General features: G+C 42.6%; 1 protein-coding gene across 8 annotated transcripts in view; it reads right to left on the bottom strand.

Moving 5' to 3' along the window:
* The window catches only part of LOC102449934 (transmembrane protein 263-like), a 404675-nt gene that overhangs the window by 57249 nt on the left and 319593 nt on the right, over positions 1–27833 (bottom strand). For 4 of the 8 annotated variants that reach the window (XM_075927549.2, XM_025185343.3, XM_025185344.3 and 1 more), the window contains exon 3: positions 10671–10731. The exons of the other annotated variants lie outside the window; for them this stretch is intronic. In XM_075927549.2, the coding sequence (XP_075783664.1) occupies positions 10671–10731 (61 nt within the window). The remainder of the gene's footprint in view (positions 1–10670; positions 10732–27833) is intronic. 8 annotated transcript variants of the gene reach the window in all.

The raw sequence follows: 27833 nt of genomic DNA, 5'->3' as shown, positions 1-27833 counted from the left end.
TTGATAGAAATATAATTGGAGAGAGTAAAAGCCGCCGTCAGCCTAACAGTGAAATACACTGGTTAGCTGACCTCTTGGAGAAATAAATCTGCAGTATGCACCAATTATATCCAGCCTGTAACGTGAAAAATTCTCCAAAACCAGTTCCTGAGGAAGCAACATAAACCTTTTAACAGGAAAAAATTTACTGTGCACCAAGGCCTTGCACTGCAGAGGTCACTAGTGTTGTAATTTAATTGCCTGTCCTATTAGTACTGCCCAGACATCAAGTTGCACTGATGTAATTATGCTACTGCAGCAGGCTCAGGTCCTGCCAAGCTTTAAGCAATCTCTTTGGTGGGGTTAGCTATTTGGTTTTATTCTAAGGACAGCTGTGAAGGATCTGAGATAAGACTAACTATAAAAGTTTGTCTTTAAGGAGCGGGGTGCCACAAGTAGGAAGCTAGAACAAACACACTTCATGGACTTTATACAAATGTGTACAGAGGGCTTTCCTGGGCTGCAAACAAAGAGTAGCAGCAAAAGGAGAGGTATTAAGACACAGAAGGTAAGGGAGACATACATGGCTTCAGGGAGGCTTACAGCTTCCGACAGCCTCTAGGCAAGGTGTGTGTGTGTGGGTGGGGGGGGGGGGGGCAGCTCCATACCCTTCAGAAGGGTCAGGGCCACCGGGCAACAGGCAGCTGGGGCAGCCAGCCCTCAGCAATGCCCAGACCATGGTACTAAATCCCCTGTCAGTCGCATGGAGAGCACCATGTGGTGCTCTGGGGGTGATTTAAAGGGCCCGGGTCTCCAGCCACTGAATTGACGGGCCCCAGGGCAACTGCTCCTTTTGCCCCCACCCTTGTCAGGCCTGCATGGCTTTTGATGAAATTTGAGACTTTGATGGAATACTGCAGGCAGGCTCTACCCCTCTCACTGGCCACACTGCCTCTTTCCCAAGCTAAACCACTGGAAGGAAAAAGCCAGAGTCTAAGCTGGGGGTTGTGGGATACCAAGAACAAGCCATGGTTACCCTCCACCCAACACTACTCCAATCACCACCCTCTGCAGACCCAAAACTGTGCAACAGGATCACCTTATACACACACCCCATCCATGGAGACCAATCATGTCTGTCCCCACACAAGTCATGTGAATTCAGAAAGAAAAAATGCTTTGGTGAAGAGCCTTCAGGGACTCAGTGGCAAAACAGAGACTAATGGCATCGTCACTGACTGTCTGTTCATTTCAGTGTTTACACTGAACTGTCTCAATTCTGTGCTGAATGGCCGTTTGCTCCATCTCTCTCTCTCGCCTCTCAGCTAGAAACTCTTTACTCCCTTCTATGTCCTTTCTCATCGATCATGTTAACACATTTTTTGGTGTTTTTCAGGAGCCCACACCCATAACCCTCTTACACTGAAACAAACACACAACACTGAAGGCCCATCTACTTCTTAATGTGTTATGTAATTCATGGACAGCCCCTTGCCTCTCTTTAGTTAATTCCCTAATCCCTCCCCCAAAATGAAAACAAATTAGATGCAAGATGGTGGAATCAACAAGACATTTGCAGACCATCACATTGTTCACTTTGCTTGTATGGTCCATGCCTTCTTCCCAACCCTTTGCCTATTTTGTCTCTCTTGACTGTAGACTCTTCAGGGCAAGGCTGTCTTTTATTTTATGTTCGAACAGCACCAGAGGCGTAGGGTGTTACTGTGCTATCAGTAATTAACAATAGCAAAACTATTGCAAATGACAAAAATTACTGAACAAAAGTGCACATACCAACAGTGGTAAGAATTGTCTGAAGATAGGAATCAAAAGTTGGAGGGAGAACAATAAGCTAGAGGTACAAGGTCTGAACATTAGCCTCAAGGACATCCATGAAGCAATGGTCTTGGTTAAAAACAAAAGAAAACCAACCAATCAAAAGCCAGAGGGAAAATTCCTGTAGCCTTTCCTTAAGGTATCAATTTGGGTTTTTTTTTTTTTTACAGCTACTGTCTGGTTTGAAATAGAGGGTTTAATTCCATAGTTTGACATGTATGATACATTTTATAAATAGGAACGGGAAGGGAAGGTATTTTGTCACTATGGTAAGAATGGAGCTGAATACATTGCTAGCCTCCGAGCCAGACACGGAATTAGCATCGCAGGAGTGAATCATGCTGCAGATTGACAGTTTGACAACCCTGACCCGCACTAAGCTGAGAAGTCTAGTTTCCAGGACTACCCACTCCTTCATCTTCATCAGCACCTACGTCAGCCACCTCCTCTTGCTGGCTCAAAGTTTGCTTGCATTGCTATACTTCATGGGGCCACGGCTGGTGAAGCCTGGCTCGTAGTCTTTTTGAAAAAGACAAGCAAAAATCCTGTGTCATGGCCTTTCTGAACACATTTATTTGGTCTCTGCACCAGCCATGTTTGGTTTGTCATAATACAGGCTTTTGGATCACACTACATTAAGCTTCATGTATTCCTGTGAAAAGGATCAGGGGGAAAGGATAGAGTGAGACAGTGAGCTACAAAGGAAACTTCTTTCCCAAGTTAACAAGTCTTCCCAGATCAATGGCAGTTTGGGAGGGAAAGCTGCATGTTGAGTATTAAATCCATGAAGCATAAAAGCTACAGGAGCCCATGTGGTAAAACAATCAGACAGCACCTGTGACCAGAATTGAGAGCCTATCAGTTCCACATTACCTCACTCCTGACACCAGTGAGGAGACAATGTTCCAGGTACAGCTGAATCACACTGTCCTTGTGTGGAACACCTTCCAAACACACACAGGAAAACCATCTGACTCCTTGCTCAAGAAGAGTCTTCAATCTAATAAATCCAAACCAGACACAGGATGACGGGAAGATAAAGAATCATATATATAGTAGCCCAGTGTCTGTGAGTCTGTAATGCTGATGTACACGGTCATGGCCACGTCCCCTGGCCATGTACATCAGCACCCGCCCCTCTTCCCCTCCCTCCGTGGCGGCTCGGCCGAGCGCTGCGCCACTCAGCTGGGCCACGGCGGGGGAGCAAGCAGCAGCAAGCGGACGTTTGGGGTCTTGCTGCCGCTTGCTCCCCCGCCGCGGCCCAGCTGAGCGGCGCAGCGCTCGGCCGAGCCACCACAGAGGGAGGGAAAGGTGGGCGAGGCGCTGACGTACACGGCCAGGGGGCGTGGCTGTGTACGTCACCGCCCTGCCCCTCCCGCCGTGGTGTTTAGCTGAGTGCTGCGTGCTCAGCCAGGCGCCATGGCGGGAGGGGAAGGGGAGGCGGGGCACTGATGTACACAGCCCCACCCCCTGGCTGTGTACATCAGCGCCTCACCCCCTTCTCCCCTGCGGCGGCACACTTCATTGGGGGGTGGGGAGGACCGGCCAGGAAGGGAGCGGTGCTGGCCAGGAAGGGGGGTGGGCCTGGAAACAGCTAACGGGGGGGGGGGGAATGGGGCTGGCCGGGGGAGATGGGGAGGCCAACGGGAAGCAGGGCTGGTCGTGGGGGGTGGGGCAGGCGGAACGGGGCTGGACGCGGGATAGTGGGTGGGTGAGATTCTGTGGCCTGCATTGTGCGGGGGGGGGGGGGTCAGACTAGATGATCAAAATGGTCCTTTTTGACCTTGGAGTCTATGAGTCTATATCGGGGGGCGAGGGGAGAATCACCGGCCGGGAGGGGGCGGGGTGGGCCGGGAGTAAGGGAGGGCGGGAAGCACAGCTGGGAGGGATTGGGGGCCGTGAGGGTGGCCAGGAGGAAGGGGGGGACAGGAAGCAGAGCTGGCGGGGGCGGGGAGAGGTGCAGCGGTGCTGGAAGGCATATCAAGCAGAGTCCCTCAGGGACTGGCCCTGAGTCCAGTTCTGTTCAATATTTTTATCAGTGATGTAAATAATGGCCTACAGAGTGCACGTACAAAGTTTGTGGATGATACCAAACTGGTAGGGGTTGCATGTGCTTTAGAGGTTAGGAATAATATTAAAATTCAAAACTACCTGGAAAACTGGAGAAAAGGTGTTAAGTAAATAGGGTGAAATTCAATAAGGACAAATGCAAAGTACTTCACACTGGAAGGAAGTTGCATACAGACAAAATGGGAAATGACTGCCTAGGTAGGAGTGCTGCAGAAAGGGATCTGGGAATTGTAGTGGATCGCAAGTTAAATATGAGTCAATAATATAATACTGTTGCAAAATAGCAAACATTATTTTGGGATATGTTAGAAGGATTGTTGTAAGCAAAGCACAAAAAGTAGTTTTTCCACTCTACTCCATTCTGAGTAGGTCTCTACTGGGGTAACTGTGTCTACTTTTTCCACTCTACTCCATTCTGAGTAGGCCTCTACTGGGGTAACTGTGTCTTGTTCTAGCACCATATGTCAGGAACGCAGTAGACAAACTGAAAAAAAAAGTCCAGAGAAGAGCAAGAAAATGACTATGTTTTGAAGATTGAAAAAATTGGGTTTGTTTAGTCTGAAGAAGAGAAGACTGAAAAGGGACATGATAATAGTTTTCAAGTACATACAAGGTTGTTATGAAGAGAAGAATGAAAAATTGCTCTCCTTAACCTCTATGACAGTGTTTCTCAACGGGGGCCATGGGCCTGCTTTTAGAAAGCCGCTACTGGGTTGCTACACTTTGTTTATCAGAAGGCTCTGTAGCCAAGGAGCCTCGTGACTCCCATTGGCTACAGTTCACTGTTTCCAGCCAAGGGGGGGCATGGGAAGCAGTGTGGCATGGGCCGCCACTTCCCACAGCTCCCTTTGGCTAGAAATGGTGAACTGGAGCCAATGGGAGCTGTGAGGCTCTGTGGCTACAGAGCCTTCAGATAAAGTGGAGCAGCCCACTAATGGTTTTCTCAAAGCGAGCCTGCAGCTGACTCTGGGGAATGTTGTGCTATGGATAGGACAAGAAACAACGGGCTTAAATTGCAGAAAGGGAAGTTTGGATTGGACATTAGGAAAACTTCCTGTCAGGGTGGTTAAACTCTAGAATAAAATGCCTAGGTAGGTTGGAGATTTGGAAATTTGTAAAAGGTTAAAACAACAATCCTATCAAGGATAGTCTAGGTAATACTTGGTTCTGCCATGCATGGAGGAGACTAGACTAAATGACCCCTTGAGGTCCCTTCCAGTCCTACAAATTCTAAAACCAACAGGAAAGGGTCAGGTCCAAATTCAAGGATGCATGCAAATGAGATCTCAAAGAAATGGACATGAATGTCAACAACTGGAACAAGCAAACCCAGGAATATGGCCTTTGGAAGAAAGAGCTTAACAAAGAGCTTCAGAGTTACAAGAAGCAGCAGTCCAGTTCAGCAGAAAAGATCTTGCAGAAGATAGAACCCAATGGACTGAACCACCATATTTAAATGTGACAGCTGTGGCAGAGATTGTCTTGCTTTTGAGTAGATCTCTTCAGCCATAGCCACAGCTGCAATAAAACCAATTGAATAAATTCTTCTCTCAGGAATGCATACCCATGATCACTACAGATTTAAGGCTGCCTATTTATAGAGGGTAATTCACGATGTTGAAGAAATCAGAGCATTAGTATGTGAAAAGCAAGGCAATGGATGGAGGACAGGGCTGAAAGAATGATAAATCATCACAAACATCTATAGATCTAGAACTGTGGAAAGTGGAGATACTTCTGACTCTCCTGGATTTTTCTCTCACAGCAAAATCCAACAGAGCCAATGATATCCTTACATTCATGTTTTATTGTACAATAAGTCCATGGATGTGATTAACATGCCATGTTGTCCAATATACTGGCCAAACAGCCATATTATCTAGCAGAGCTCCAGCAGCATTTGGTGCGCAAGAAAAGGAGACAAATTGCAGTGGCAGCTCCTCAGGGTTTACCCTGCATGTCTTGTTTTTACTCAGATACATGGACTTTATCCACTGCTAGAACATACCAGTATCCAATCCTAACTTGTTAATTTTGCTTACCTGCATTCAAAATGTCACCAGCCATGTCACTGATGAAGGCCAGTGACTCCCAGACATCTCATTGCTTAGCTATTTTTTTCCAGTAGACTAGCTATGGATCAAATACTTTCAGACTCAATACACATGACTGAACATAAGGCAGGAGCCAATGCCCAGAGTTTCTGAGGTTGTCCACATTTTAACAGCACCATGTCTCTCAATTTTTTTTGGCAAATTGTGCCAGTTTACCAGACTACAACCCCAGCTACTCCAGGTCAGTGGTGATTGCTTCTTGTTTATATTGTGCACTCTAACCTTCTGTAGTGTTTGGACTCCTCTACATTTCAGACTAAGCACAACAGTTGCCTATCCATTTCACACCTGCTCCAGTGCACAGTGGGACCCCAGAAAAGTTACAGCATTAAAGTAGGGAGCTCAGAGAACCAGCCCACAAACCTGAAGGACCATCCCCCCAAGAAATCCGTGAATACTGAAGTTGGACACATTTTCTCCTACACTGTTGCCATCTTTTGTGTAACCAACAGGAGCCTGTTTATCTCCCATCCCCACTGTGTCACCACTGATAAAAGTTCCATCTTACACTGCAAGCTATTTTGGGGACATCTGGTATACTACATTAATAATGTTATTTCCAGTGAGAGTTTTGGGCATGCAAGGGCTGCAGCATTAGTTCCAACATAGGTGAACTCATGTGTTCGGTGCTCTGGAATTTTTGGGCATCTAGTCTGGAATACTATTACCAGCAAAAACAGTAACTTGCACCCATTGTGACATTTAAATGGGTTTTACTGGCTCCTCTCCATTCTTGTTGACAACTGCTAAAAGATTAGGGGTTTCCAAACTAAACACAGCTATACAGGAATTCAGGCGGTGCTTCCTTTTCCATTCAATATAGTGAATATTACATGGAGTTTAGGGGGTTTTAGTCCAAAGATACAAACTGTGAACAGTGAAGGGGGGATGGAAGCATCATGCCAGAACACAAATCTGGGGGAAAGGTTCAAGTCTTTTGAACTTTCGTATTTCTTCTTGAACTGCCCAGTTTAGGTGAACTTTGCCAGGAACTCAAACATAGCGTACACTACAGGAAACCTGCATTTCAAGCATCTTCATATGAAAGTTTCCCGTATGGCCCATTACTGGTACTTTAACTTCTTTTGTTTGAATTTAAAAAAAGGAAGTAGTTGCAAATGAAAATAAAAAGTTGTGATACTCCCTTATGTCTCCCTGGTCTCCACCAGAAGAACATACACTCTAGACACCTCTGCCTCTAATATATACATCGGTCACAAACATCCACTCATCACAAGCAGACAAAAAGCAGCTCCAATCCTGGATTGGGAATGAATGCTCCCTGCACCCAATAGTACATTATCTGTAAAACATCTTCCAAAGATCAAATCTATCCCATGGTTCCTAGAAAAGGTCACATTTTGCAATGTAGCCTACAGAACAATGACATTTCAAGGATCAAAGAAAAGGTTAAAATATTCCTATAAATCTATTCTTGGGATTTTTAAGTATTTCCTACGCAAAGGGAAATGTCATTTTTCTCATGAGCAACTAAGGGCTGTTTGATCGGTAATGGGTCTGTTAGGTTTTATATGGTAAAAGAAAGATGCACTTCACTCCCAGACTCATGCAAATGAAACCTAATTTAATTTTAAACCTCATTTATTTATTTAGATTTAATCCAAAACTCCCACATCACAGTAGACAGAAAAACAACAAATACTACCGAGGCTTTAATAAAAAGAAATTGCAGCAAGTCAAAATAAAACTCAGAGGAGCAGCTTCTGCATAATGCTATAAATTATGGCCTTGTAGAGTAACCCAGCCCATGAAATCCTTTACTCACTCAGGCTGACTCCGAGTGAACATCGAAGATTTAATTCAGTCGCTTAATGCTCCGTAAATCCGAGCCAGCATTGAATTTTGAGATTTGGAGCAGGATGGTTAGAATTACAGCACTGGGGTGGAGCAGCTTTTGTGGAGAGAAATCACTCAGTTCTCTCTCTCAGCTCCCAGGAGTCCATTTCCAGGTTCTAAATGAAATGAGTTTATGGCTCCCACTCACTCCTTAATTGGCACTAAATTACACTCACACAGATGGCAGATACTGTACACGGGGGACAGAAGGTGGCAGCCTAGAAGAGAAGACTTGAAAAAAATCTCATTCTTGTTTTTTTCTTTTTAAATGGCATGGCAGCTCATCTCTCCAAGCTTGTCACAAGGGTCCTTAGCTCATTTTCACCATTCTGAACTTAACAAAGTCTTCATTTGAAAAAGGGCAGCTTAGGGAACCTTTCCAGCTCTAGATCAGAAGGGTGGCCAGTTACATACCAAATATGTATGAAATAAGTTGGTAGGTCTCAGATCAGTTCCCACTGAGACCAGTGTCCATGTAATAAAAACTTAAACAACTTCAACACTCATTGGTGCTGTCTTGTTGGTAGTCTTGCTGGAGTGGCCATGAGGTACTGAACTATCATCCTCTGATCTGCCAGAGCAAAGATAAATGCACATTAGCGGGGAAAGTATGTCCTGTCTCTGCTCATTTTGCTCTGAGGATTAAAAAAAGACCTCCAGCTTATAGGACAGCTGTCAATGCATAAAATATGTTAATTTACAAAATTAGCACAAAGACTTTTGGGGCAAAGTATATTTGGGGTCTAATCTTGATGCTGGGTGAAAAAAAACAACCTCATGCAGGGTCAAAATTAGTCTGTTGGAGAGATGGGAAAAAATCCATCTCATCTGCATTAAATAAATCTGCAAACTCCCCACATTTTTATAAAACTGGGTAACAATCTCTGACTGCCCAATATACTTTTGTTAATGTAGAGGGTGTGCAAACTCAGATGGATGTGGCCTGAAGTTTTGTGGGTGTACTGACAGAGTCTGGCTCAAAATGTAAACGTATTACCTGAGAAATTCTGTCCAGACTGGGTAGAACCAACAACTGATTGCTGGCGGCTTCTCTTGCTGTCTATACCTAGGTATCTTTCCTGAATTCAGGTACTTTGTGGAAAGCAAGTTTCAAAATGGCCAAGATATTTATGACCATCCTCTGTATCACATCTAAATTCTGCTTACACCATAAAACGTCTGTAGCCAACTAAATGAAGACTTTTAAGATTGAAGTCTCGATTTTAGATAGAATACTTATCAAATGTTTCTGACATTATCAGGCTCCTTAAGTAAAACCTTAATTTCTCTTTTATAGCCAGTTGGAGTCATTTTCCTCTTTGAACTTTTTTCTTTTTTTGTATCACCCTCACATTTAAGTCACATATCAGTAACTCATGCCAGAATTTGTCCATACCTTGGTTCTGCCTCCACTGAAAGCTTTATTCTTGCATTGTTTCATTTCTCAATTCTCACTTTTATAGTTTTCCTAGTCCTCCCTCCGCCACACACATTTCTAAGTTCCGGAGTTTTTGAATGCTGCAACCAGACTTTTCTTTATCTTTGTCTATAGGAAGCAAAACCATCTCTGCCCCCATTCTTCAAGTTGTCCCATCTATTTTTCGAGTCAAATTAAAAAATTGCCCCCGAGTATTAAAAATGTTCCATGCATTTTTCCAATACCATCCCTTTGAGGCAATATACAACAAAACGGGATTTGTTGGGTTGTTATTGGAAACCAAATTATATTAGTCCTAATGGCTTCTGTAATACCCAGAAGGCAGCTTTGGACAGAGGGCCATGTTTATGTAAAGCAACAGTCTTTGCACATTTAATTAAACTACATCTGCATTACAACAGAAAGTCAATCTAAGCTAAGCAATTTCAGCTATGTTATTCAGGAATAACATAGATGGAGTTGATGTACTTAAGTCAAGTTACCTTGGGGTCTACACCATGGGGAGTTAACAGGAAACACTCTCCTATTGACTTCCAAACTAGAAGAATAAGGGGATAGAGTAATAGGGTTGACTAGAGAGCAATCTGTAGTTGATTTGACAGGTCTTCACTAGACCTGCTAAATCAACCACCAGTGGATCAATCTCAGAGCATTGATTCCATTCAAAGTGTAGATGTAACCTTTGAAAAGCCTATTTCTCTAGGCCAGCTGGGGTAATGTGCACTGCCTTATGCTTACAAAACAGCCAAAATGTGAACAAAAGAAAAATCCCAAATTCCAGCACAGCACCAATATTTACATCCAGCTGTGAATAAAAAAGGGTAAGAAGGTTAAAAACAAGGCTGTGTTATTTTAGAATTGCCTTCATTACTTCTGCTAGACGGTTTTGCTATGTCACATAAAATGTATTCTGTCCCAATTTCCTAAAATAAATACACAAACTGGTCTACGGCTTGTCATCCAAGTTCCATTTCCAGTCATCTGGGGACATTGTGCAGAGTGTATCTTGCAATGACCCTGTTGATATACAGAGTGGTTTTTGGCACGTTAGGCTGAGAGCTCTTTATGTTTTGCCTTACAGTGATTTGCTGCTTAACATGTGACAGATTTGTGGTGACATATGAACTTTGAATTTAAGGAAATTCTAAAGGGAGATATTTATTGACAAGCATCTGTCTTTGGATCTGAAAGTTTCCTCATTCCATGGTAAATCAACAAATAAACAGAGAAAATGCAAGACGACAATATAGTCTTTAACACAAGAGAGGAGGGTATAAGGGCAGATCATCTTGCAGGGATTAATTTACAATACAACCTTTCTGTCAGAGAAGCAGGAGTGCTCATTTCCCACTTTCTATGGGAGCCGTGGTATTTACCTTTCATACTGAGGGTTACATCTTCACCTCCTGTGGAGACAGGCTGAGCAGGGAGAAGCATCTGCGAGGATTTCAGCAAAGGGAAAGTTATCAAGGATACAGAGAAGAAAAATCAATCTTTCTCTCTCCCTAATGAATAAGCCATAATCCTACCTGTATGTAATGTAAAGGATCTTTAGTCCTTACAGTGCTGCCTGGATTAAAAGGAGATTAATATAAAAAATTGGGTGAAATATTAGGTTCCCGTATGTGTGTAAAACATCTAAAGTATTTGAGCTATGTAGTTTGGGCTGAGAGGTAATTTGCAACACTCAAGGATAGCGATGAAAAAAGTCACCTGCTTACCCGCAGCTGCCTGACTAAAAACTTTATAATCAATAGTGATGTGAGAAGTATGCTCTGTACCTTACTGAGCTGGGCAACAGTTTACAGAGGAAATCCAAAGAGAATCATAGAATTATAGAATAATAGGACTGGAAGGGACCTCAAGAGGTCATCGAGTCCAGCCCCCCGCCCTCAAGGCAGGACCAAGCTCCGTCTACACCATCCCTGACAGATGTCTATCTAACCTGTTCTTAAATATCTCCAGAGAGGGAGATTCCACCACCTCCCTTGGCAATTTATTCCAATATTTGACCACCCTGACAGTTAGGAATTTTTTCCTAATGTCCAATCTAAACCTCCCCTGCTGCACTTTAAGCCCATTCCTCTTGGTTTCTGAGGACAGGACGGAGTAACAAATTTTCTCCTTCCTCCTTGTGACACCCTTTTAGATATTTGAAAACCGCTATCGTGTCCCCCCTTAATCTTCTTTTTTCCAAACTAAACAAGCCCAGTTCATGAAGCCTGGCTTCATAGGTCATGTTCTCTAAACCTTTAATCATTCTTGTCGCTCTTCTCTGTACCCTTTCCAATTTCTCCACATCTTTCTTGAAATGTGGCGCCCAGAACTGGACACAGTACTCCAGCTGAGGCCTAACTAGTGCAGAGTAGAGCGGCAGAATGACTTCACGAGTTTTGCTTACAACACACCTGTTGATACAAACTAGAATCATATTTGCTTTTTTTGCAACAGCATCACACTGTTGACTCATATTCAACTTGTGGTCCACTATGACCCCTAGATCCCTTTCCGCCATGCTCCTTCCTAGACAGTCGCTTTCCATCTTGTATGTATGGAACGTTATATTTGCCAAGTTTATCAATAAGAATATCATGCGAGACCGTATCAAATGCCTTACTAAAGTCTAGGTATATGACATCCACCGCTTCTCCCTTATCCACAAGGCTCATTATCCTATCAAAGAGAGCTATCAGATTAGTTTGGCATGACTTGTTCTTCACAAACCCATGCTGGCTATTCCCTATCACTTTATTACCTTCCAAGTGTTTGCATATGATTTCCTTAATTACCTGCTCCATTATCTTCCCTGGGACAGACATTAAACTGACCGGTCTGTAGTTTCCTGGGTTGTTCTTATTCCCCTTTTCCAGTCTTCTGGAATCTCCCCTGTCTGCCATGATTTTTCAAAAATCATAGCTAAAGGCTCAGATACCTCCTCTATCAGCTCCTTGAGTATCCTGGGATGCATTTCATCAGGACCTGGTGACTTGCTGACATCTAACTTTCCTAAGTGATTTTTAACTTGTTCTTTGTGTATCCTATCTTCTAAACTTACCCTCTCTCTGCTTGTATTCACTACGTTAGGCATACCTCCAGACTTCTCGGTGAAGACCGAAACAAAGAAGTCATTGAGCATCTCTGCCATTTCCAAGTTTCCTGTTACTGCTTCTCCCTCCTCACTAAGCAGTGGGCCTACCCTGTCCTTGGTCTTCCTCTTGCTTTTAATGTATTTATAAAAGGTCTTCTTGTTTCCCTTTATGCCTGTAGCTAGTTTGATCTCATTTTGTGCCTTTGTCTTTCTAATCTTGCCCCTGCATTCCCGTGTTGCTTGCCTATATTCATCCTTCGTTATTTGTCCTAGTTTCCATTTTTTATATGACTCCCTTTTTATTTTGAGATCATGCAAGATCTCCTTGTTAAGCCAAGCTGGTCTTTTGCCATATTGTCTATCTTTCCTACACAGCGGAATTGTTTGCTTTTGGGCCCTTAACAACGTCCCTTTGAAATACTTCCAACTCTCCTCAGTTGTTTTTCCCTTCAGTCTTGCTTCCCATGGGACCTTACCTACAAGTTCTCTGAGCTTATCAAAATCTGCCTTCCTGAAATCCATTACCTCAATTGTGCTGGTCTCCCTTTCCTTAAGATCATGAACTCTATTATTTCATGATCACTGTCCCCTATACTGTCTTCCACTTTCAAGTTCTCAACTAGTTCCTCCCTATTTGTTAAAACTGAATCCAGAACAGCTTCTCCTCTGGTAGCTTTTTCAACCTTCTGAAACAGAAAGTTGTCTCCAATGCAGTCCAGAAACTTATTGGATAGCCTGTGCCCCGCTGTGTTAGTTTCCCAACATATGTCTGGATAGTTGAAGTCCCCCATCACCACCAAATCTTGGGCTTTGGATAGTTTTGTTAATTGTTTAAAAAAGGCCTCATCCACCTCTTCCACCTGGCTAGGCGGCCTGTAGTAGACTCCTAGCATGATATCACCCTCGTTTTTTACCCTTTTAGCTTAACCCAGAGACTCTCTACACAGCTATCTCCTACGTTCATCTCCACTTCAGTCCAAGTGTGTACATTTTTAATATACAAGGCAACCCCTCCTCCCTTTTTTCCCTGTCTGTCCTTCCTGAGCAAGCTGTACCCTTCCATACCAACATTCCAATCATGTGTCCCATCCCACCAGGTTTCTGTAATACCAATGATATCATAGTTGTATTTATTGGTTAGCAATTCCAGTTCTTCCTGCTGGAAGAACTGTCCTGTTCTTTTTGGAAAGCTCAAGTGTAAGTAAAACTTCAGAGAAGAGACAAGCAGAGAACAACTATGTGATGACTCCCATGAACGGTGAGGCACAGCTTTTCAGCTTGCACAGAGGAGAATCAAGGAGGTGATGCTTTTATTCTGCTGTCCTGAGGGAGATGACAGTGAAGATGAGGAATGGAGGGGGAAGGACTCAGAAGTGGTCTAAATAAATCAGCAGCCAAGCTGGATCTTTATCCTGATTGGGTCCTCCAGTTGCAACCAGAATACAAGCAATTAATAAAGAGGCCTGATTCAAACCAGATCTTTGTTGAACTATAATTGGGTGATACTGCAAAAAGCAACATGAATTCTGGAGGAAATAAGGGAGAAGAGAACCATTGGAATAGCTCATGGAACAGTGGTGCTGAAAGCTCTGATAGGGAAATGGGCACAGGAAGAGGAAACAGAAAAACTATGGTACTTCAGAGACATCTATCTCCATGTTATCTATGTGCTAAATATGGCTGGAAATTGATAGAACCCGTCTTGTTTTTTAAATTCGTGAGCTTGAGAGAGAACTAGTAGACCAGAGCTGGAAAGGTGTAATAATGTCAAAGTCTTAAGAATAAAGGTTCTTCAGATAAGAACTCGGTCCTATAATTCCACCCGTTTGGAAGGAAGAATCCCCGAATAGGGGAAAGAGAAGCCGGCAACCTGGGAAACTGATCTCCAACTGGGAACATGGTGTGCTCTGCCCCTCCTAATATCAAAGATCTACAGTGGGACCAAGTTCATAGACAACTATGGGAGAGAGATCCAGAACTGTCAAGTATGATTGGAACAGCCCTGAAAAAGCGCTAATGAAAAGAGACTTGTGTGGAATTGCAAACCTTGGTGTATGTGTCTCATTTGAAGAACTGTAAGAAAAATCAAGTTGAGGCATGACTAATGGCCCTGGTTCACGTGCCAAGTGTGATCTTTGCAGCAACTAGCAATTAGAAATGCTCAGTTTTAAGAGTTGACATGAACCTTTAGAAAGCCAGGTAGATTCTTGCTAAAGGAGTATTCACAGAAACTGCCAAAAGGAAGTTTTTAAAATGAAGATATACAGGAATGACACACAGGAGAAACTGAATACCAGGGAATCACACGTACAAGTATTCCACAAACCAGAGGACACAGAACATCAGAAGAAACTGTTCCATACAGTACACAAAGAATAAAGTAGAATAAACTAGGAGCTGTAATAAAAGACACAGACCTTTTAAGCCAGAATGACATGGCTTTCAACAGCCTTGGAGTGTGTTTTCAGTTTTTTCTTTACACAAAAGACGCAACCGTGTTTCAAAATGAAAGAAAGAACCAATGAATTTAAGAGAAAACTAGAAAGAAGCTACAGATAAAGAGCTAAGAGGTGATCCTGAGCACTTAGAAATTCAGGGAGTAGAAAAAAACAGTCCAAATAGGGTCGGCAGAGTTTCCTGAAGGTATGTCTACACTTGCACCCTCTTTCGAGAGAGGGATGCAAATGAAGACATTCAAAATTGCAAATGAAGCCGGGATTTAAATATCCTGAGCTTCATTTGCATAATAGTATTATGGCGCTATTTCGAAATAACAGACGCTGTTAAGACGCAGTTATTTTGAGAGAAAACCCTTCTCTCAAAATAACTGGTAAACCTCATTTTATGAGGAATAAGGTTATTTCAAGAGAAGGGTTTTCTCTCAAAATAACTGCATCTTAACAGTGTCTGTTATTTCAAAATAGCGCCATAACGTGATTATGCAAATGAAGCATGGGATATTTAAATCCTGGCTTCATTTGCAATTTTGAAAGTTTTCATTTGCATCCCCCTCTCAAAAGAGGGTGCAAGTGTAGACATACCCATAGTGGTAGATCATGATTAGATTTGAGTTTGAGAAAAATTGTGTAAAGATAGACAACTTCCTATGTGATGTGGGCAGCAGTGGTTTAACAAACTGCAGAACATGGAAGATAGCTTAAACTGTAGCAGAGAGTATGGTATTACATGCATCAGGACAATGAAGACAAAAGGAGCACCGAGGCAGAAGAGATGGAAGACACAGAGATCTGGTCAAATGTGCAGCTGGCACACACAGAATCTCTTGCAAAGAGTTTACAAAGAGAAAGGGAAAATGTGAATTGAAGGCATCTTTACTGTGTGAATTAGAAAACTTGGAGAACTAAGAAAGTGCTCTTAGGCTGGAAATTTGGACAAGATGATTCAGGAAAGCCACTGAATCTTCAGAGGGGACAGGTATGTGCTCTTCAGACTTTCATGTGTACTGAAAGTATGTGGGTGTTTATGAACTGAAATCAGTCTCATCAAATCAATACCTAGGAATTCCTGGTAGTGAATAAATCATAAGAGAAGGGCACAGTTTCTCTGAAGATTAAAGATGAATTGTCAAAGCTTTACAAAGTTAAAAGTTTATTTATTTCCTTAGTGTCATTTTCCCCTCCCCTCCTTCTCCTTCAGCTGGTACTCTTGGACAGTGGGAAGAAGATACAAAGTCGTGAACATTACCATCAAACATAGACGAGGATAACCCTGCTCCCTTCTCTTAGGAACTCTGTCTTCTACTTTACTGATTAGAAGGGGTTTGAAGACAGAATGATGAGAGATTTTAACTCCAGGTCTCCAAAAGCCAAGAGCAATGGGTTGTAACTGAAGAAAAGAGACATACAGCACCACAGAGATACTAGTAGACAAGTCTGTTGCTTGAAGAGCTTCCATTATGGGAGGAGACATTCAAGTTATGCTGATCAGAGAAGGTGAGGGAAATCAGAAAGGTAGAGAAATACATTATTGAAGCTTACATTATGGCTTTCCTCAGACAATGGCAATTATACTGAAATACAAAACACCCCCAATTAGGGGACCCTTGAAAGAGTATTGTATTACAGAGAAGGAAGAAAGTGTCTATGTCTAGAATTTTGCTGGTACTTGTGGGAGGGTACGTCTACTGTGGCATTATTTCAGAATACAGTACTTCCAGTATCCCAAAATAGCTAATCTCAGGGCTCGCCAGCCGCACTGTCTGGCGATCTGCGCATGCGCAGATAGTCAGAACCCGACTCTTCTGGGTTACAATCTACTCGCCACAGGCAAGTAGATTGTATAATTTGTTGAGCCCTGGCTATTCTGCATCTTTTGAACAAGCCCATTCAATTTTGCGTAGTGCAAATTGTGTTGCTATTTCGAGCTAAGGGTGCTGTGTAGACGCGCCCAGAGAGAGCTACTCGTTAGCAATGGCAGGATAGATGCTTTTTTTGGAATGTTGCATGGAAAACACAATATGTGCGCACATGCTAGAATAGTTTAGATCTTTAGACCATTGTAGGTCGGATTCCCATTGGAAATTATTCTTATTTTTTATGTCAAATTTAAAAAAATATATATTTGTGGCTAGAATTACAGACTGTAGATTAGGGGCATGCTGGATTCCAGTTTCCTGTGAGCAACCAGGCCTCACCATGAAAGCCCGGTTAAGTCAAAGCATCATTGTACAGCTCACGTTATCCATCAGTAGAACTGAGTATAAAGTAGGAACTTCATTAAAATCAGATGCTGCATATGACTGGAACTTTCCTGGGGAAAGATATTACACAACAAGAAGGGAATCTGTGCACTGAGAAAATCTGTCCTGAAACGAAAAGTTGGGACATTTGACCTGCTGCATTAAGCTAAGGGTCAATAACAAATTAATGGGATCAGTGGCCCCATTACTCTTCCTATAATGAACATCAGCTCAAGCAAACCTTCCTTCCTGAGATAGTTGAAGACATTTTATATTGGCAGCAATTTTACCTGATAGAATGTGGAATCATATAAAAGTGATTTAAAGGTATTGAATTCAAGCCATCCTTGCAAAAGCATTGCAGAGAATAAATTGGCACAGTAAATTAATACACTAACCTTCAACCTCTGGAGAACCAGATGAAGTCACCAATGAAATAAATTAGGTGGCAATTATATAGTCCTTGGTGAATATTTGTCCACATCACAGAAATCACACAGTATGGTGGCAACACGCCACAATTGGCAGCATCTGATCAGAAATAAACAGAACTGGGATAGATAGGAAATGCTGCTGGCATGGATCAGTCTCATTAGCAGAGTTGGAGAAAAAAAGGATGCAGAAACACGACTGGTATTGTAGGAGTGCTATAGCTCAGCACAGAGACATATTGGCATAGCTATGCCTATGGAGCCCAGGGCTGGAATATCAGGGCTTGCTACAGTTCAGGAGTGAGGTGGCTTGGCAGAGCAGTGGGAGAAATCTTGGCCAGCATCTGTCTCCTTCTCTTTTGCTTTGGTCATAGCTACAAGTCCTGCATTTTCCTGATCTCTTTCACTCACAGGTTTGTATTAAAACCAAGCATTGCTGTTAGTCTTAGCCAAGTCAGATGTTGCTATCACCAAAGTCTGGTAAACTAAAAAGAAGTGACTGATCAATAGTGTCCCAGCAGACTGCAAAGTGAGCCAGCTGGAGTCCCCCTAGTGTATCTGCAGAGAAATATTGCAAGGGAATAAGCACTGAATCACCTGACCAGCAACATCTGAAATATATTCTGACAAATTTGAATGTAAAGTGACAGATTTTCAAAAGTACTCAGCACCTATAAACGAGAGCCACATTTCAAAATAGTCCATTTCCCGCTTACACACCCAAATGAAGTGGCCCACTTTTCAAAAGTGCTTTTGTGGAAGCTGGTGGATGCTGAGTTCTTTTGAAAAATCTTGCCCGAAAGGGTCTGCTTGGGACAAAACAAGTTTTTTGTCCTGGAATTCAGATCCCCCACTGTAAGTTAAATCCTGCTTGGGACAAGAATAGGGTTGCCAGGTGTCTGGTTTTGAACCGGAGAGTCTAATATTTGAGCTTTCTGTTCAGGAAACAAATTGAGAAAATAGAAATGTCCGGTATTTTCTAAATGAGATGTAATGTAGATTATGATGTAATGTCAAGTGTGTCTGGTATTTTTGTTGAAACCATCTGGCAACCCTAGACAAGAAGCAATATCCCACCTGAACTGGGATAGAACAAAGTTATATTAAGAGCAGCAGCAGCAATCTTGTGAGAGCATGGCAGGGTTGAGACCTCTTGAATGGAAACAGGAAGCATGAATTCCAACCACATTTGCTGCTAGAGGGCTGCTTTAAACAAACACGTCACAGAGAAATCAAGCACTGAAGGAGTTAAACAATAAACCTAAGGAATACCACTCCATTTATTTCTGATGTTTCGTTGCACTGCAGGTTGGGCAGAGGGAGAAAGCAACCGGTGTACAGATATACTAATCTCCAAATCACTTGTGGTAGTCATGCATAGAATGGGAGGAGAATATGCATGACAACAGTGTGCACTCACAGTGTGGTAGTGTGGTGACGCACAAGCACTGGGCAGCACATATACATTGATTTGCTTTGAGATCAGGGACTTCTCTCATATATTGCCATCGGGGTGTGTGTGTGTGGGTGTGTGTGTGTGTGTGTGTGTGTGTGTGCGCGCGCGCGCGCCAAATCTACTCTATCCATAAGGCACTTGAAGTCTTTGGACATCCTGATGCAAACAAAGTCACAGACAACCAACTAACCAGAGCTTTCTCTCTACTAGAGATCACACTGGCTATGAGCCTGTTGTGTTAAGATTGCTAGAAAAATAAAAGATTTTAAGTGTATACAATCTAGGCAATTTTTCATTAGCTACAGATTGGGCTCACCTGCCAATTGGGCTCACTTCAACATTTGTGATTCTGTGCATTTTGTACTGTGAATTTACTTACGTTATTAAATCTTACTCAGAAACCAGGGCAATGATTGAAACACTGAGCATAAAGCTCAAATAACTCTCTGATAAAGAGCAACTCAGATGAGAGGAGTGACAGATGCTACTAAAAAAAGAGCTAGAAGTTGTATCACATATATATATATACACACACAAATGTGCGCGCACACACATACATTCACACTCATATTCCTTCCTTTCTCACAACACAACGGGTTTTACTCTATCCAGAACTCAAATGAGAAATGAGCAAGATTTTACTGAGAATTTCCATTTAAATAATTGCGAACTTCTGTGCTTCACCAGTGAAATTGCTTAAAATGGCATGAAATTGAACCCCCCCAACGAAAATGAGGGCAATTTGACAGGTCTGATAATGCAAGTATTGATACAGTGATTAGACAAGATTACACTCCGCTATTTAGAGAGTAATAATTCATAATTAGGGGCGCAAGAGGCTCTGCTGAAAATTTTAAGTGGCTTCCCACTGAATGCACTACAAATATCATTGAATTCCATTACTGTTTCATAGCTCAGAAAAGAGATTTGATCATATACTGGGGAGCCCTAACAAATACTTTACGTGATAAAAAAGTAAACGTATTCACTTTGAATAATTCCCTGCTTATCTCCAGGAGCTACACAATAGCAAAACTGAGATGCTGAAAACGACAAACCACATCAGTGAAAGCCATTGCCCTCTCCTCAAACTCAACGATTCATTATTTAGGAAACAGAGTTAGGACATGGGACAGAAATGGAGTTTTCCAACTGACTACTGGTTATGCCATATTTGCATCACTGACATGATGCAAAATAATCACGTGAGACTAATCCTTCTAGTTATTTTAATTGCTTTGCCATTTCCATGCATGACAGCAGCAGAAAACACTCCAAGAAGAACATTTCTAGGATATCGGTGTTCTACCCAGGTGATTAAAATCACTTTGTCTTTGGCCTTGTCTTATATACCACCACCCGAGGCAGTGTGTTATAATTGCCCGGCAATGCACGATTTTAAGTGTATCTTATTGCTGTACAATAGAATGGAACGCTCTTAAACTAATTCCTGTTCAAGTAATTAACCTATTATAAAGAAAAAATAAATCAGTGCACCAAGGTTATGCATTTAAAAGAACTCTGCTGTGTTTCTTTCATTTAAATTTCAAAGTGGATGTCAATGTTGTTTCAGATCTACAAAGACAATTATTTCATGCACTGTCAGGTTACTTGCAAATCATCACACATCCACCAGGGCCTACGATGATAGAGATTTCAAAGTGCATTGACATTCCACAATCTTTGCTCTGGAGTAACTAGACTGATTGGATTCCTGAATGTAGCTTTTGCTTATTAAACCTTCCCTCCTTTCTCTACAGAAAATGAATAAATACACAAAACAGACACTTCATGTGATCCTGCAAGGGTTACCTGGAATTTGACCTCTAGATTTGACCTCTGGTTGTCTCCAGACTGTCTTATGTGTTTTCATATAGATTAAATTTTATAGCCCTCATGAACAGGAGTATTCAGCAGGATTGACAACGTGTATGGTCTCATGACTACGCTCTTTTCAGATTCCCCTCTTCATGTCCCATCTTGTTCATCTCTCTGCCTGAACAAGATTCTCCTAGCCTCTGTCAGGTGGCTGAATATGCCAGAGCTCCAAGATTCACTTTATCAACCAGTAGGCTAGCACAAGCCATTGAGTTTAAGGCCAGTGTTTCAAAGAGGGCTATGGTGCTTGCTGAATTTCAGTAGGAGTTGGGTGCCTATTCCTTTGGGTAGGCCTATCATGATATAACTTGCATTAAGCTTCTGAGATGACCTTTAAAGTTCTGGGGTTTGAAAATTAATTATGATCCACAACAGCAAATACATGTTATCCTGTACATGGAGGCTATGTCTACATTGGCCCCTTCTCCGGAAGAGGCATGTTAATTTCCAACTTCAGAATAGGGAAATCGGCGGGGGATTTAAATATCCCCCGCGGGATTTAAATAAACATGGCCGCCGCTTTTTTTCCGGCTTGGGGAAAAGCTGGAAAAAAGCGTCTAGACTGGCGCAATCCTGAAAGGTAGGAATTCCTGAAAGGTAGGAATAAGAGATCCTCCGGAAAAGGGCTTTATTCCGGAGGATCGCGCCAGTCTAGATGCTTTTTCTGGCTTTTCCCCAAGCCGGGAAAAAAGCGGTGGCCATGTTTATTTAAATCCCGCGGGGGATATTTAAATCCCCCGCGGATTTCCCTATTCTGAAGTTGGAAATTAACATGCCTCTTCCGGAGAAGGGGCCAATGTAGACGTAGCCGCAGTGTGCCGGCTCCTGTAGTGCCAGACTGAGTCTCTCCAGAGTCCTACCCACAGGACAACTGCAATGACTGTGAGGGTTCTCTGACACCATTTTCCAGCATGCTTGGAATGGACTTGAAACTCTTGCTCAGGCCAGTTGGCAGTTTTCACATGGAGGGATAAGACTTATCAGTTTACTGGGCCAATGGAGAGCCAAGGTTGCTCAGTCCCACAGGATACATCTATGCTGCAGCTGGGGGGGAGGGGGGGGTGATTCCTAATATGGGTAGACAGATTTGTGCTAGCTCAGCTCAACCTAGTGAGCTAAAAATGGCAGTGTGGATACTGAGGTATTGGCAACAGCTTGGGTTAGCCACCCGAGTCCAAGGTTGGGCGGCTAGCTCAAACTGCTGCCTGTGCTGCAACCTCCACTCTGCTAGTTTTACTGTGATAGTTTGAACTAAAGTAATGCTGCAAGTCTGTCTACCTGCACTGGGAATCACACCTTCCTGCTGCAGTGTGGACATGCCCTCAGTGGTGTGGGACAGCCTGACTCAGAGATGAAAGTTTTATTTCCAGTTTTGAACTGGAGAAGTAGAAGAACACCTCGGGGAGTCTCTGATTAACTCCCACTCTCCACAAAAGGAGTCAGATCTACTATAGGAAAGTTTCACAGATCAGGCTGCTCCAACTCTGTGAAGACCCACATCAAGCATGGCAGATATCTGACCCAGTGCTGGCGCCTGAAAGCCAGCTGAGATCACTGTAGGAAACCAGACCTGAGAGCCAGCAAGCTTGGTAAGACCCAGGCAAGATATGTGACCTACCCAGGGGAAAAGACATAGTAAAGGGACCCGTTCTGTTTACACTGGTCAACATTCACAGCGCTGCAGCACTCATATCAGTATACCACCTACCTAGGCAGATGCCAGGAAGTGAGCTTGGAGATGGGAAATTTGTTGATTTGTTAGCATGTATGAGTTAAACCTAATAATTTCATTTCCTGCTTCCAATAAAGTTCCCCTTTGGGATGTATCATTTCTTTGCTGTGGCTTGTTTTGATGTACGTTAGTGTTGCTTGTGTACTTCTATGGCTTTTGATACTCCTTGTCCATTAGTAGAATTGTTAATTTCCCCAAGAGAGATCACGCCTCGTATCTCAGACACAATGAGGAATCACCTTGGTTGGAGGCAGCAAGAGTCAGAAAAAGAACCTATAACCCAATGCATGAGAGGAGAGGGAAGAAGTCACTCCAAGAGCAGGAGGAAGCATGAGCCACACTTGGAGGATGGACTACACACCAGTAGTATGCTAGATGTTAGTAGGGTGACCAGGTAACAAGTGTGAAAAATTGGGATGGGGGTGGAAGGTACCAGATGACTATATAAGACAATGACCTAAATATCAGGACTGTCCCTATAAAATCAGGACACCTGCTCAAAGATGTTAGAGAGGTTAAAAGCCTATTGTAATGAAGAATTGCCCAATGAAGAATTGTTTCCTGCACTAAAACTGAGTTTTGTACAGTCTAATGTTTAAATATTTTAAGTGATGGGACTTTTATCTCTTAATATGGAAAATTATTCTACATCTCATTGTCAGGAAGAGTTCTCTGATATTCAGCTTAAATCCTTTTCTTAAATATAACACCCACCCCATGCCTCACACACTCAGACTATGTCTACATGGCTCCCACTTTGGAATAGCGGATGCGACCTACGACACAAATTAACGTGTGGCACTGTAACTCCCCTGTGTGGATGCTGGAGATTCAAATTAAAAAGGTACCTAGTTCACATTGAAGTTTGTTAATGTGAACTATGTACCTTTTAATTTGTACCTCCAGTATCCACATGGGGGAGTTATAGCTCAGCACTTTAGTATGTGCTACAGGTAACCCCCTTCCCCCCCACACACAATCTCCCCTCCCCATGCACCCTATAGGCCCAAATAGACAAGCCTTTAATTACAGTCCTTGGATCACCCTAATTCTTTTCCCTGTGTGGTGTTTGCAGCCTCCAAATACAGTTACAAAATGTCGCTGTGATTGCCTTGCCGTCATTCATGTTTAGTTTTTCAAAGTCTGTGCTCGTAAGTCAACCCCACCAGCTCTTTACTAATCTCAGCATGTGGTTTTAGTATTAACCTATGAACAAAGAAACAGACGTCAAAGAAAAATGTATTCTATTTTTTTCCTCTTATCGTGGGTGAAGTGAGTTCTCTAATGTAACGGAACGCTGGGGAACAATGTGCCATGCTTACTTACAGCCCACACTATTGGACCACTACAGCGGGCTCCTAATATGCAACAAACGTACCATATGCTCAAGATTTGGATCAGAATGCACTGATCACCAGACTCTAAACTAAGGGGTGTCGGTGAGGCTGAAAGCCACAAGGAGTTTCAAGTTTTTGGCAGAGTATTTTATCTCTGCCATTTTTCTATCCCCCAGGAAATAGTTTGAACCTACTGTCTTAAAAAAAACAATTTGCTATATGCATAGGAAAAGTGTATATAATAACCCCTCCCACACTCACTTCTATCATCTTTAACAATAAGCTTCCTACATCAAATATCACAAGACGACGGCTACTCTAACAGGGAAAAGTTTGAAGCTACATCTCTCACATAAAACCAACTGCAGAAGGTCATGACCCACCCCTCCTGAACTGCCAGAGAAGCACATGCTCCCTTCCACTGCAGCATGTGTCTTTCATTCAAAGAGGCCTCACTGACAGTCAGAAAGTGGCTTTGGCTGCTAGTTGATGCAGAACAGATCTTATATAGGGCAACCTTTGAAAATGCAAACAAAAGACGCTTCTCCCTTGAGCACTGAATACAATTCCATATCCTAACAGATGTCTCCAGTGAAGGGAGGTAATAAGGATGTGTGCACAGATCACAACAAAGAAGGGAGGGGAGAACTGATACTGCACCGCCGGACGGTCCTTTAACATACACTCGCTCCTCCTGAAACATATCAGAGGAACATTAGATTCTGTCCCACAGAGTGAAGAAAGTTCACCTCAAGCACGTTTCCACCTTAATGAGACTCTTCTCTAGTTGCATATCCTATTAGCAGATGGACAAATCCCAAAATGTAACAGTCAGAAACACTTTCCCTTTAACAACCTCCAGCCTCCCTAACCAGATTGTCAATAAACAGAGCATATTGCTCAGATGGACTAATAACGCAATCTTAATTCAATTGCCTAGAACCATTTTCTGTGCACACTCTATTAAAAGCAGCCACTCAGCTAGTAACTCCTTAGAAACCAGGACATGATCCCCTTTTGAAGGAGAGAAAGGAAATGTACAGACTTTGATTAGCTGACATCTGAGAGACAGCTCTCCTTGACAGCAAGCTTAAGAGTCACCAGTAATCCTGTGTCCATGTGCAACGCTGACAGGCAGAATCGAACCTGGGACCTCTGGAGCTTGATACATGAGCCTCTACCACCTGAACTAAAAACCTGTAGAAAGGACTCATTCTCTCTCAATCAGTGGTCTCAGTGCCACTAGATGGGACAGTACATCACGCCCAGAAGGTGTGGACAGTGACTTCCAGTCAGCAGTCAGTGTGATCAACTTGCTCTTGCCCTCGACTTTCCTTTTAGCCTTACAATTCTTAAATTGATTCAAGCTCCTGAGACACACGTGTCTGACACACTTTTTCAATAAATTGTACAGATATTTGCATTGAATGGGAAATAAGTCAAGGACACACACATAGGGACTTGTTAACATTTTTTCCACTTTCCTGTTTCCCAGGGCTAGCGTGTAGAGGAATATACTCCCCAAGGAGAGGAGAGGCAATTTCAGTTGGCAACCTGCTCTGACACAGGTGCCTCTTCTCTTTCTTTATATCAAACTTCTCAGTTGATTTTCATTCACTATGTGTTGTGTTAACGTTCACTTAGGTCACTAACTGGGGAGTGTTTATGAGTAAAACTTGGAATGGGGGAAGTGGGAGAAGGAACCAGACTCTACTCATGTGAAGTTAAAAGTTTGCTCTTCCTATTATTTAAAGCCAGACTGCCAGAAGCCATGGGCTGCTGCACAGTAAGGGATTATCTTGCACAGGCGGCACCTTTGTAGTTCATGAGTTTCAAATCAGTTGCAATGAGGGGACCTGAGGCCCATCAACAGACATTGTGCTTGGGGCCAGGAAAGTCCAAAAAGCTGGCTGACTCCTCCATCTGTGCTCCAGATCGAAGGCATATACAAGGGGCCATGCAGAGAGTAGCTTACATTCCGTATGTTATTAGTTGCCCTGGTTCGGAGTGGAAACTATGTTTGAGGGAAGGCACCGTTACTAAAGCACAGACACACAGGCCTACAAACTAAGTTTTTCATTGCATTTACATCCAGGCTTTCAGATCTGTGCTGTGAAAGTGACCTGGGAGCTCTATGGTTTCTCCTCTGATGGATGTATAGATTCAAAACCATGACAAGCTTCACATCTCCCTTAATCTTCTTTCACTAACTGTCACACTGGAGATCCATCCTGTCCCCTCTAGGGCATCTTTCCCTCCTTCCCCTACTCCTGTGGGGTATCAATATGCTTGAGAAAACGTCAAACTATTAAGAACTTCTCTGAAGGTAATGGGACTGGATGGCCCATCGTGACCAGTAGTGATTGATTCATGTTCTATTCACAGCAGAAAGCTCTCTCCAGCTCTGAGCCTGGTAGCATTAGCTACCTCTTCATTATTTTGCTTGCTTAATTTTTTAAATATTCGATGTAAAATAGTCTTTATTTTGGCATTACCTTTGGGGGAGGAACTTGCAGTACATTATCTTGCACGCTGTCTGGGTAATGTCTTGGCCTTGCAAATTACTTTTCTTTTCCTCTGGCATCTTGATGAGCTGTTGGGTAGAACTATGGTATTTGAGAGCGTGAAGCAATATTTCCACTTTTGAAAGCTCTCTCACAATATGACCAGAAGCCAACACTGGAGAAAAAGGCCAGTGAGTCAGCAACTAAACCAGGAGAGCTCTCTGCATTAGTCAGTACAGCCACAGTGCAGTCACTTTTTCAGGAATATGTTCAGAAGCAGAAGCTGTGTACTTATTACCAACTCTTTTGAGAGAGCAGTTGCAACACCTCTGGAAAGCACCATTTATGCCAACACTATATTGGAAAGAATAAAAAAGAATTGGCTGAATTTAGGTCTTGTGACAATGAAGCACTGAATAGATCTGGCTAGAGTCAGGCGCAATGGGCAAAGAAACATTGCAAGCTTCTCTTTCAAGTCCTGCCAGTCATGTGCCACACCACAGCCTGTTGTACCAATCTCAGGGTCTCCATAGTGTTCTTCTAGTGCACCTCAATCCTCACCTTCAGTATGCCCTGAGCCTCTCTTTTAGCAAAAGAAAGTGGTACCCAATTATTGGGAAAGAAAAGTGATGATACAAAGCATTCAGTAAGTTCCAGGTTGAGGCCCCAAACTCATTTTACTTGTGACATGCTCAGAATTTGAGCTTAGTTCTGTGCAGTAACTCACTGCAACACTTACACCTCTCAAAAGCTAATAAAAATGGACCAGCATAGAGATGTACCTGATAGGCAGAAATTTAGCTGAATGATCTTGCATACAGATAAAATGAGGAAAAAAATTGAAAAAAAGAAGTGTCTATCAAAATCCAAGTATGATAATTATCAAGGATTTAATGGAAACTCACTCATGCCAAACTGCTTGTTAAGAAATTAGACAGAATGGTGAATATTTTAATACCAGATATCCCTGGGAGGGTCAGGGGAGAGCGATCATTTTTTTTTCCTTAAAAAAAGAATCTCATTTGAAAAGTTGCATTTGTCCATCTCCTGAATATCTGGTGACACTTCCAGCAGGGATCTGCAGCAGGTCCAATCTCTTATAATATCCTAATTAAATGGCAGTTATTCATAAAAGGGAGACACAGTGATACAAGTGACACTCCAGATAACATGACAAGCTAGTCTGGTCTGTGGATAGCAACTGCTCCGATAAGTCAAATCTAAGTGAAAAGTGGAAATTTGCAACACAAGTAAAGTGATTACAGAGGGATAATTTCTCCTTTACCTCTGTGTGTTGACAATGTGGTCTACTATGCTTTAAGTGGCTGCCAAAGAACATCCTGAGATTAGTCTATATACTTTCTCCTGAAGTGTATTACTGTGCTTGTACATATGCATTAAACAAAGGGCAGCA

The sequence above is a fragment of the Pelodiscus sinensis genome, chromosome 5, assembly GCF_052426305.1.
Source record: "Pelodiscus sinensis isolate ZL-2025 chromosome 5, ASM5242630v1, whole genome shotgun sequence".
NCBI classification, from domain to species: domain Eukaryota; kingdom Metazoa; phylum Chordata; order Testudines; family Trionychidae; genus Pelodiscus; species Pelodiscus sinensis.
The sequence above is the reverse complement of the archived record's forward strand: the minus strand, read 5'-3'. Positions and strand labels throughout refer to the sequence as shown.